Here is a 12,973-nt window from a genome sequence, read left to right as displayed (position 1 = left end):
TTTGAATTTGTTATTAATTTCCTGGTATGTTTACGGAAGGTTTTTATCCACAAGTGCAGATGGTTTATATCTAAACCCAACTTTATCCAATGGTGTAATGAGGTAAAACTCTTATATAAATTGTTAAAATTAGTTAAGAATAAGAACGCCCTGAAGTTGACTTCTCTGTTGGATTTGTATAATTTAATTTAAAAGCCCTTTTTGTTGTATTTTATTTTTGAAGCATCTTATGTTCTTATTTCTCTCTTATTTTTCTTTTTGGTGTAGGCCTAGTTTGGTTTATTTTGACGTTATTTTTTATTTAATTTTTTATCTTTTGTTGTTGTTGTTGTTGTTGAAGGCTGAATAAGTTTGGATTTATTCTGGAATGTACCTTGTTTGATTGTAAAGCTGAATAAAATAAACAACAACAAAAAAACTATGATCGTTTGCTGTGTTCTTCATTTCTAAGGCGCCTTGGATGTTGATTGGTGCAGCCAGCAACACATCATTGACGTATTACGCACTTGATGATATTCACAAACGCAGGGGCGGATTCGTCAGACTCACGGACACAGAGCTCAAGACTGAAGTGGAGGAAGAGTTCAACACGTGCTCTCTGTTAACAGCGTAAACTGCAGAACGCAAAACTTCATCTCACTTTAAATTCGCAACGCATTTAAAATCTTACGATGCCAGCCCAAATCATCTGCGGGAAAACTATCTCAGCGTAAGCTATTTTCTTTTCTAAGTTTTTTATTCATGTCACGTTGGGAGCCTTGAAATATTTTTTATTTATTTACATGTTTCATGTTCTCACGTAACGTTACTTGTTTAAAGTTGAGTGCGTTTATTATGCCCTCAACATCTGTGATTGTTTTTAAGGGTTTTTTGGGCACATATTGAACTCTGAACTCTGAATTTTCATTGATCGCATTTATCGATGTTAAAGTTTAAAAGACTATTATGTAACCGGTGCAGACGCAAAAAAAAGTCTTATAGGCTACTTTTTTTTTTTTTTTTGAATAGGCTAATACATTCAAGGAGACCAAACATCACATGATCTTCAACTGACCCTTATTACTTATGAAAGAATGACACAGTCAGTAAATCAGCCATTTAGTTACTTGCAGTGCACTCATGAATACTTTTATACAGTATCTAAAATGTTTTTTTATCTTATAGCTATTTTTATATGTAGTATTTCCCAGAGAGATGGACAGTCCATCACAGGACCACACACAAAGACAGACATGGTGATATTCTCACTTACATCTGGGCAATTTAAGCCTTTTTCAGACTGTATGTCCAAATCTTATTTTTGTGCATTTCCAATCATATTTAGCAAGTGTGAATGGCAAAGAAACAAACAAACAAACAAAACAAATAAACAAACAAACAAAAAAAAAATCGCATGAAAAGGCTTTGTAACTTTTGTATTTCAAGCCACATTCATATGTGACACTGAACCACAAAACCAGTCTTAAGTGTAATTTTTTTTTTTTATTGAGATTTATAACGTCTGAAAGCTGAATAAATGAGCTTTCCATTGATGTATGGTTTGTTAGGATAGGAAAATATTTGGCTGAGATACTATTTGAAAATCTGGAATATGAGGGTGCAAAAAAATCTAAATATTGAGAAAATCGCCTTTAAAGTTGTCCAGATGAAACCCTTAGCAATACATATTACTAATCAAAAATGAAGTTTTGATACATTTACGATAGGAAATTTACAAAATATCTTCATGGAACATGATCTTTACTATCCTAATGATTTTGGCATAAAAGAAAAATCTATAATTTTGACCCATATAATATTTTTTTGGCTATTGCTACAAATATACCCCAGCGACTTAAGACTGGTTTTGTGGTCCAGGGTCACATATGTGGTTTGAAATCATGTTCTGGAAATCAGTTTCAGTTTGACAGCTCTGATCGGACTTTCTCATGCCATGTAAACATGTCAGATGTTGTTTTTTTCTTTGCAGGAAAAAAGGTTGTGTTTTTGTGAAGTGCAAGTCAAGCAGAAAATGACAATATACTGCTTGGGTACATAACTCTTTGAATTTTGAGACTAGCATAGACAGCATGGAATAAATCAGCGCATTCCCCCTTTCTATATTTCTGCCGCTGCCTCATAAAACGTAATAATCCATTGTGACTGCAACATGTTGTAAGACAACATCTGTATTGCAAATCTGAACAGCTGCGATACACAGTATGGACAGTCAATTATTTAAATTGGATTCCAGTTGTATAATGGGATTTATAATGGGAATAATGGGATAATGGGATTTGGTCTGACAGTCTGAACAAGGCTTTAGTGTTTTCATTTCACCTGAGCTGCAAGTTTTTGAGCTGTAGGGGAAAAACCTGAGCACCCATACCAACATGTGGAGAACTCCACACAGAAAGCACTGAGACATGACCCTTCTTCTTGTGAGGTGACAGTGCTACTCACTTAGGGTGTGCTATAATGAAGTTTGGAGTTAGAAACTAGTTCCAAACAAAGCACAATCTTTGTGTCTTTACTCAATATATCAGATTTTGAGTGAATGATTCAGTAACTCCAAGGAAAGGACCTCGAGGCGGCAATCGAACTCTGGTCGCTGTGAGCGCAGTTGCGCTATATGTCAACGCACTAACCACGAGGCTATTGCACCGACCTATTGCCCCTCAAAATCAATTTTGGCAAATATTGCCTGTTAATTGATAAATTAATTGGTCACTACTGTGAAATAACCACAGAATATGAAGAATATTAAAAATGTTGGGAGTTTTTTATGACAGACCTAAATCTGTGCAAAAACATAGTCAGCAGAATATTTTCTAATTATCCTTATTGACAAAAGTCCCAAAAATGAGAAGGCTTTTTTTTTTTTGTTAATATTGCACACCCCTTCTACCCACTGAGTCTCTGTGACTGCCAGACAAGTAACATGCATAAAGAAAATAAACAAGTTTTAATATAAAAATGCTTTGCATTCATTGTATCAAAGTAACTGTAAGTCAGTGGTGTGTATGGCCCCCGTGTGCCTGTATGCACTCCCAACAACATCTGGGCATGCTCCTGATGAGATAGTGGATGGTGTCCAATCTCTTCCCAGACCTGGATTAGAGCATTAGTGATTCCTGGACAGTTTTTGGTGCTACTTGGTGGCTTCAGATGCTTTGGCACATAACGTCCCAGAGGTTCTCAATTGGACTCAGGTCTGTGGAACATAAGAGCCAGTCAATGACATCAGTGCCTTTGTCATTAAGAAACTGCCTACACACTCTGGCCACATGAGGCTGGGCATTGTCATGCACCAGGAGGAACCCAGGGCCCACTGTACTAGTTTAAAGTCTGACAAGAAAATGAGGCACCAATGGCACATGTGCCAGTTCTGGTGTTCTCTAGGAAATTCCAATCAAGCTGCATGGTGCTGGGCTTTGAGCACAGATCTCACTAATAGCAGGGGTCTCCAACACTTCGCTTGCGAGCTACTAGTAGCTCTTTCATCCAATCAAAGTGAAATAATATAGACGGGTCCCACTCCCTCCAATGCAAATAATTTTTTTGTTTTGTTTTGACATTGGCCATGAGGTTATTTTAATGATCCCATTTAGTATTCTAATTATCATTAAACCGGCATTTGATCATTGCAATTTGAAAAACCGTCTGTCTTCAGAAAAGTTTCAATGTCATTTTCTTTTCATCCTTCCACCGTGTTTCTGCTGTTCCATAAACACCACCAGCTATTAAACAGTGGATTTACAATTTCATATTATCCCACGTGTTGAGATTTTTAAAATGCATATTAGCTTATGTAGGACTGTTTATGGAGAAAATTTGGACTGCAACGATTCCTCGATTCTATTCGATTATTTTTTATATACAAAATAATCGAATAGAATATATATACACAGTGGGTACGGAAATTATTCAGACCCCCTTGAATTTTTCACTCTTTGTTATATTGCAGCCATTTGCTAAAATCATTTAAGTTCATTTTTTTCATCATTAATGTACACACAGCACCCCATATTGACAGAAAAACACAGAATTGTTGACATTTTTGCAGATTTATTAAAAAAGAAAAACTGAAATATCACATGGTCCTAAGTATTCAGACCCTTTGCTCAGTATTTAGTAGAAGCACCCTTTTGATCTAATACAGCCATGAGTCTTTTTGGGAAAGACGCAAAAAGTTTTTCACAGCTGGATTTGGGGATCCTCTGCCATTCCTCCTTGCAGATCCTCTCCAGTTCTGTCAGGTTGGATGGTAAACGTTGGTGGACAGCCATTTTTAGGTCTCTCCAGAGATGCTCAATTGGGTTTAAGTCAGGGCTCTGGCTGGGCCATTCAAGAACAGTCACGGAGTTGTTGTGAAGCCACTCCTTCGTTATTTTAGCTGTGTGCTTAGGGTCATTGTCTTGTTGGAAGGTAAACCTTGGCCCAGTCTGAGGTCCTGAGCACTCTGGAGAAGGTTTTCGTCCAGGATATCCCTGTACTTGGCCGCATTCATCTTTCCCTCGATTGCAACCAGTCGTCCTGTCCCTGCAGCTGAAAAACACCCCACAGCATGATGCTGCCACCACCATGCTTCACTGTTGGGACTGTATTGGACAGGTGATGAGCAGTGCCTGGTTTTCTCCACACATACCGCTTAGAATTAAGGCCAAAAAGTTCTATCTTGGTCTCATCAGACCAGAGAATCTTATTCAGGTGTTTTTTAGCAAACTCCATGCAGGCTTTCATGTGTCCTGCACTGAGGAGAGGCTTCCGTCGGGCCACTCTGCCATAAAGCCCCGACTGGTGGAGGGCTGCAGTGATGGTTGACTTTCTACAACTTTCTCCCATCTCCCGACTGCATCTCTGGAGCTCAGCCACAGTGATCTTTGGGTTCTTCTTTACCTCTCTCACCAAGGCTCTTCTCCCCCGATAGCTCAGTTTGGCCAGACGGCCAGCTCTAGGAAAGGTTCTGGTCGTCCCAAACGTCTTCCATTTAAGGATTATGGAGGCCACTGTGCTCTTAGGAACCTTAAGTGCAGCAGAAATGTTTTTGTAACCTTGGCCAGATCTGTGCCTTGCCACAATTCTGTCTCTGAGCTCTTCAGGCAGTTCCTTTGACCTCATGATTCTCATTTGCTCTGACATGCACTGTGAGCTGTAAGGTCTTATATAGACAGGTGTGTGGCTTTCCTAATCAAGTCCAATCAGTATAATCAAACACAGCTGGACTCAAATGAAGGTGTAGAACCATCTCAAGGATGATCAGAAGAAATGGACAGCACCTGAGTTAAATATATGAGTGTCACAGCAAAGGGTCTGAATACTTAGGACCATGTGATATTTCAGTTTTTCTTTTTTAATAAATCTGCAAAAATGTCAACATTTCTGTGTTTTTCTGTCAATATGGGGTGCTGTGTGTACATTAATGAGGAAAAAAATGAACTTAGATGATTTTAGCAAATGGTTGCAATATAACAAAGAGTGAAAAATTTAAGGGGGTCTGAATACTTTCCGTACCCACTGTATATATATATATCATCTTGACTCATTCTTTCATATATAAAAATGATTTAAAGGTTGAAATGTGAGATTTTATTGCTTCTATTGTCCTCATTTGTAAGTCGTTTTGGATAAAAGCATCTGCTAAACAACTAAATCTAAACTTCCAATTTTTTTTTTTTTTTTGGTCAAAAATTTATTTCAACAGTACATGTCAGTAGATACCATGTTATGAATATTTATGCAAACAAAATGTGCATAGTGCTGCTACTTTTTGTTGGTTTTCAGTATAAAACTTAAGTGTGTGTCCAGCACATTTTAACATGCATTATACCATGTATAACAGTTTGGATTGATACATTATTTAAGAGATTTGTGTATTGAATAACATGGGTAGCTCTTGTCTGCTTTCATTTTTAAAAAGTAGCTCTCAAATGAAAAAAGGTTGGAGACCTCTGCACTATAGGATATTGGACCCTTATGCCACACTCATGGAGTCTATTTATAACAGTTTGGTCAGAAACATGCATGCTAGTAGCCTGCTCAAAGTCATTTTGGAGGGCTCTGGCAATGCTCCTGCTGTTTCTCCTTGCACAAAGGAGTGGATACGGGTCCTGCTGTTGGGTTGTTGCCCTTCTACCTCCCTGTTCAGCTCTCCTCGTTTAACAGCTCGTCTCCTGGTATCTCCCCATGCTCTTGAAACTGTGCTTGAGACACACCAAACCTCCTTGCGGTGACATATGTGGATGGCCCATCCTGGAGGAACTAGACTACCTGTGCAACCTGATTAGGTTGTAGGTACTACCTCATGGTACAAGTAGTAAGAAGGACCCTAACAAAACACATAATTAAAGACAAATAAAAGCAAGGGAAGGATATGGAGAGAGCAACTGTCTGTGGCCACCACCTGCAAAATCAGGTGTGTGTGTGGGTTGCTGTTGCCTCTCCAGTGTACCCATTGTCAATTTCATTTTCACCAAAGCATGTGAAACTGATTCAAACTTATGCTTCCTAACAGGACAGATTGGTATCCCTTTAGCTTAGTTGACTTGGTGTTATACTGTGATTAAATGCTTCTTTAATTTTTTTAACAGTGTATTTTCAGTACGTACTATCAGCAGCTGTACTATTTAGTTGTCTAGTCTGACACGTCCCTATTATTAATTAATATAAAATGTGTGATGTAATAGATTTGAGAGAAAGAAGCTCAACTAGTACATGCATATGTAAGTCAGTGTAGCCTACGTTTCTCGCACCATGACTTGCACAACTCATTTTGAATCCTTGTGTTTCTCCAGTCAGGTAAGAGGGAGACTGAAGGAACAGGTGGAAGGCATGAGAATGACTCATCCCAATTTCAAACCAGGCCTTGTGGTGTTACAGGTTAGTGGTAACCTGTCTGTGAATGACAGTTAATCATTTCTGAAGTACTGATGAACATGATGGTAATTGTTCTATTTTACACTTAAAGAATTCATTGCTGTATGCAAATAGGACAGTTCATTTTTTTTTATTGCCTTAACAATAAAAATAACCTCCCTGCAATGTTTTGGCAAAATTATGAAATGAAATAACCAAACAGGAATCAAATACTTACGTTAGCAGACTATACTGTGTTTGCTAGGTCGGTCTCCTTGAACTGAGAATAAGCTTGAATACTAGTTTTGCTTCTGCATTTCATTTCATTGTTGACGGCTATTCAAATCAGGGCTCAACGCTAAGGATTTTTTCTACTGGCCCAGTCAGGCCAAAAAATAAAATGGTTGCTGTTATCATTGTTTTTGACCCATGTTATCTTATATTCTAATAAATAAAGCTTATATGACACCAAAATTTTAGATACCACTTAATTTTTACAATTCTCAGTTCCATTTGAACAGTCAGTAAATAAGAACAAATTACAAGCAATAGCAAATTATAAATAAATAAAACAAAGATACAAATTAAATTATGCTTAGGTTATGCAAGGCTTAGGTTTTTAGGTTTGTAGTTGTACAAAAATATAAGAATAATCAAATGTAAAATAGCATTTAGGGGTGTGCGATATATATCGTCTACAATAATATCGTAATTGTTGTTTTAGCGATGTGCAATTTGACATTGAGTATTTTGCAAAAACCAAACAAAGCACCCCTGCAGAGTGCACGCATACATTGCATGCGCATTGAGAGGGTGTTCTTTCACTGCATGATTCAGTCTAATAAAATGCATTAAGAATGATCACAAAATTCAACATATGGGGCAGAAAATGTGTGTGTGTATATATATATATATATATATATATATGTATATGTGTGTTAAAATTACACAAAGAGTGCTGTTTTTTGTTAAAAAATAAGCATGATTGTGATATTGATTTTATACAACAGTTCAATAAACAATAAGTTAATATTAAGAGACTTATGATTTAGACACCATATTGCCTGTTTTTGCTTCATTTCGCCGACAAAAAAATTATTTCAAACGGTTACAGCACTGTTTTGCGTCTCTGAGCAACATGACAATGTTTAGTTCCTGAATGAATCAACTACTAAATGATTCGGTTCAGTCGCAATGACTCACTTGTTAACAGTGACTTGCTGCCACCTACTGGCGATTTTAATTTCACATTTAAAGTATCTGTTCATTTTAAAATAATTTCAAATATCAGTATTTAATGTGTTATGTTTAAAATATCAAAACATTATGCATTTGTAACTGCAGGTTAAAGCACTCCATGTCCTAAACAGTGTGTAAATACATCTAAATGCCACTTCAGATGCAACTTCTGCAAAGATTAATTTTGTTGATACTGGTTTCATTTGTTTGGTAACAGCCTAAATGTCTCATTATTCTAATTGACTGATTAAATGTAACAATTTGACTCAAAAGATGCACACTTTATAAAAAAAAAAAAGAAAAAAAAAGGCTTTATTAAAGGTAAAATTGCCTATAAAAGGTAAAAATCAATTTAAACTTATTTGAAAAGATTTATTTCTATCACTAATGTGAACTGACCACACAGAATATGAAGAATATCAAAAACTGCAGCTGTCCACAGTAGTCAGATATCAGCACAATAACACACTCTGCAAAATCGTCTAATTATCGTTGTCGAAAAAATCCCAAAAAATATTGAAATATAATTTTTTTCAATATCGCACACCCCTAACAGCATTGCATATTCTTTTATATATAAATTAAATATAGATTAATCATTGTTAAATCAGCAAAAATTATTCAGTCACGAACAAGAAATGATTCTCTCATTTTATTTTTATTTTTTTACACCATTTTATTTCTCAGCTTATCCGTGACTGCAATACTTCAGGCGGGAATCTGATCCCATACACAAGAAGTCATTTAGACAGTTGCAACGATTTTTTTTTTTCTACACACACATATTGGTTTTACGCAGTCAATCCGTTTTGCAGTTCTTGATACGGTTGTTTTCGCTTGCAAAACGCTGTGCACAGGCTTGCAATACTTTTGGCTGTATTTGGGCGAAACTAGTGCCAAAAGTGTAAGCGCGGAAAAATGGAAGTCAGAAGAATACAGATCATATTTATTTTGCTTTAGCATGAAGTTGCAGTTTCACAATACATGATATACACTTACAAAAAAACAATAAAAGGCTGCAAATCTTTTTTTCTTACGCTTGAAACGCGATTTACACTTAACAAATCTTTTCTTGCACATACAAAATTAATTTACGCTTGCTATCTCATGTACACTTTCACAAATCTTACCATGCGCATGCAAATCTTTTTGACGTCATTTTACCTTCATAAAGCTGTCCAATATTCGTTCTGTCTGCCATTCATATTAATCATAGCACATTGCTAGAAAATCTCTCACTGCTCTTGACTAAATCTCTCTAACTTTAATAAGACGAAATGATAATAAAAAATGAGATGTATATCTATACATAATACATGTTAATTATATCTATCATAGATAGATAGATATAATTAACACAGTAAAGACTAATTAATTTAACACAATGCATGTAGCGTTTCTTATTTATTGTAGTTTTTTGTCCTATTGCTTGCAATTAGTTTCTTATACTTATTTCATCACTGACTGTTTATTTATTTTCAGTGAGCTTGAGTGTTTTTTTTTGTTTGTTTTTTTTTTGTCTATTTTTAGGCTTGTATTAGTTTGACATTAACATTGGTGACAAGGATTATGAAAATTCTATGGTATCAAAGATTTTAATATCATAACCTTTTTAAAAGAAAAAAATTACTATATCGTGATATAAGATTTTGGTCATATTGCCCACCCCTAATCTACGTTATTTGATTAAAGGGTTAGTTCACCCAAAAATGAAAATTCTGTCATTAATTACTCACCCTCATGTCGTTTCAAACCCGTGAGACCTCTGTTCATCTTCTGAACACAAATTAAGATATTTTTGATGGAATCTGAGAGCTCTCTGACCCTCCCATAGACAGCAAGGGCCCTTACATGATCAAGGTCCAGAAACGTAGCAAGGAGATCAGTAAAATAATCCATGTGACATCAGGGGTTCAACCGTAATTTTTGTGCGCAAAAGAAAAAATAAGACTTTATTCAAATTCGTCTCCTCCATTTTGGAGAATATCCACTGAACGCAAACAGTGTATGCTCTTCTGTATCAGCTGCGCCACACAAATGTTTTCTACGTTGTACGTACACTTTGATTTGAATGAACACAGCGTATTCGTGTGGCGCAGCTGATAGCACAGTAATGGAGGCAGGAACATATGATAGACAGGAGTCCTATGTATCATATGTTGCTGCCTCCATTACTGTGCTATGCATTTAAAAGAAACGTCTTTTAATTTTATAGTTATATATATAAATACACTTACTTGTTTTCATTAATGTATTTTACATGGGTTGAGGTCACCGGAAGAAAAACAACAGCAGCAACTTGGCTTAAAGAAAAGTTAGGCTTTTATTTTTGCACATAAAACTTGCATCGATCTATAGAATGTGTGGTAGATGCTTCGTCCTACAGAGTCTTTCACTCCCTTTCACAGGCTTTTGGCTGCTATATTTTTTATTAACTTAATCTGAATCTTTTCCCGAAACAGTCGGAGGAAAGCCTCAGTGCATCACGAGGCTTCATTTGCCCATCAGTACCGTGCCAATTCTCGCGTGTGTTTTCATGACAAAAGGTGGTTTAGGGACCGAATAGAGTCGTTGGGTGACAGAGTTTTTCTCAGATCGTGTAGTGTGTAACCCAGTGGCGAGCGGTGACTTTTTTTTTTTTTAAGCGGGTATGCAGAGTGCTAAGATTAAGACCCTCTCCCCTCGTTTAAAATTTAAAAGTATGCACATTACTACCTTATTTGTAAATGAAATTCATCTCCAATCCTTCGTCTATAGTTTCAGGTTTATCCATAGTTATTAGAATGGTAGAAAACAGCTGCTTTTCTCAAGTAACAGTCAAATAACGTTTACACGTATACGTAATATTCCAATAGACCATGAAAAAAAAAAAAAATAAATAAATAAATAAATAAATAAAATATTATTAATAATAATACTAATAAAAAATATTGCCAAGTAAAGTTGCAAACAACAATAAAATGCAATAAATAACAATAAAAAGCGACACAAGTATACGGAAAACAAAGGTATTGTTTCTTATTTTTTCCTGATGTTTGTTATTATTTAAAATTTTAAATACATTTTTATAAACCTATTTTTTTTTTTTTTTTTTTACCACTTGTTGACAATAACGTCTTTAAACATTGTCTATGACCAGCTATGTTTTTAGTGGACTTTTCTAAATTTGCTTTGCTTGAGAAAGCATGAAAATATACAGTTATGATGTTTTTTTCATATGATTTAGTCGGGTTAGTTTTGCACCAAACACAATGTAATTTTCGGCAATTGAGATCTGACAGCAACAGCGCGTTTTTCCGCTTGGGCGAGCGCTTCGTGGATCGCTTACCTCACGCATGAAATCAGCAGCATACCAGCAAAAACACTGAGAATGCGCTACAATCCTGACGAGTCATAGCCACAGAGCGGAGGCACCAAAGCTGCGGAGAATCCGCTTACCCGGAAGCTTCCGTCACTGACGTAGATTTACAGAAAATTACAGTTGTTTGTCAAATAAATAATTTTACATACTTATTCCCGACACTTTATTAAGCTGTAAGTCACATCTCAAATGACAAGGGATCAATTTATAATCATGTTTATATTAATTAGCCCGTGAACTCATTCTCTCAGATGGTCTGGCCACTGGACTGTAATCCCTGGTTGCGGATCATTTACATAGTCACGTAGTGTGAACACCACAGCGACTTAAAGACAGACAATCAAGTCATGTAGTCTGAACAGCACAGCAATCTGCCGACGTGTAAAGTCCTGTAGTGTGAACTTGGCTTAAGGTTAACTAATGGGATCTTAATGTAAAATGTTACCTATTGGTCTGTATAATTCTTTTGCACTTTAATCTGTGGAAATTTTTTAGTCTTGTACAATTTTATACATTTGTTGTGTATTGCTTTATTGTATTTAAATGTTCAGTTCAAAAGCATAAACTGGAAAAGAGGAAATATTTTTTTTAAAATGAAATGTGTGGAAGTTTTGAACATTGCTTGAATGTTGATGCTTTGTTTGTTTTAGGTGGGAGACAGAGAAGACTCAAACTTGTACATCAGCATGAAGCTAAAAGCAGCTGCTGAGGTAAAACCACATTCAGCACAGTGATTCAGATACTTTAGTGTGTAGATGTCTGTGCTTAATTATAAGGCTTAATTCATACACAAAAAGTTCCCAGTCATTTACATTGACACACATTCCTTTAAGGCACTGGCGTTTTGCAAATAGCAAATAGTGCAAAAAAAGTGCAAATAGCATATTTTCTTAGCGATGGATGCTATTTACACTGTTAAAATAGCGAGATTTTCTGCTATTTATACTACTTATTGCAAATAGTGGCAATTATCGGCTCCTCAGTATTGTACATTATAAAACAGTACGCAATAATAACGTATTGTGTAAATAAAGTATTAATAACGTATTGAGTGTAAATTTATAGTTTTAATTCAAATTATTAAATGGATGCCACCTTATTGGGACAATAAAGCCCTCCCTACACCTACCCAAACTTTTTGATTATTTCCTTCATTTTTATTGAAAATTAAATGCCTTTCTGATGCGATATGAGATTTGAAAAGGGAGAAAATAAGTTTGGCAAAAGGTGGCCCCCGAACTCGGGTCGATCGCGTCAAAAAGCATGCACCTTAGCATCTACGTCACTGAAACAGATGCTGAATGAGCATCTTTTTTTAGTGTTGACTATCCCAATCACACGTTGGTGGGCAGAGTTAGGCTAAATAGCCTTTGCCAATAAGGTGGGCTATTTGCACTTAGTGTAAATAGACACTCCGTTCCTTTAAACAGAGTATTCAATCCAGAGAGTGGAAAAACAGGGTAGAGAACTGCTTTTAATGTGAAAATCTTACCAACATTATAAATGCAATTTGTCCTCAAGGAACATTACAAAATAATA

General features: G+C 36.0%; 1 protein-coding gene across 1 annotated transcript in view; it reads left to right on the top strand.

Annotated features, from left to right (window-relative positions):
* Window positions 1–525: 525 nt before the first annotated feature.
* Window positions 526–12,973, top strand: part of mthfd1b (methylenetetrahydrofolate dehydrogenase (NADP+ dependent) 1b) — a 37,476-nt gene continuing 25,028 nt past the window's right edge. The window contains exons 1-3 of the mRNA XM_058748905.1: window positions 526–709; window positions 6,774–6,858; window positions 12,085–12,144. Of these exons, the coding sequence (XP_058604888.1) occupies window positions 672–709; window positions 6,774–6,858; window positions 12,085–12,144 (183 nt within the window). The 5' untranslated portion in view covers window positions 526–671. The remainder of the gene's footprint in view (window positions 710–6,773; window positions 6,859–12,084; window positions 12,145–12,973) is intronic.

The sequence above is a fragment of the Onychostoma macrolepis genome, chromosome 17 (genome assembly GCF_012432095.1).
Source record: "Onychostoma macrolepis isolate SWU-2019 chromosome 17, ASM1243209v1, whole genome shotgun sequence".
Taxonomy (NCBI): domain Eukaryota; kingdom Metazoa; phylum Chordata; class Actinopteri; order Cypriniformes; family Cyprinidae; genus Onychostoma; species Onychostoma macrolepis.
Note: the sequence above shows the minus strand (reverse complement) of the source record. Positions and strands in the feature narration are given on the sequence as shown.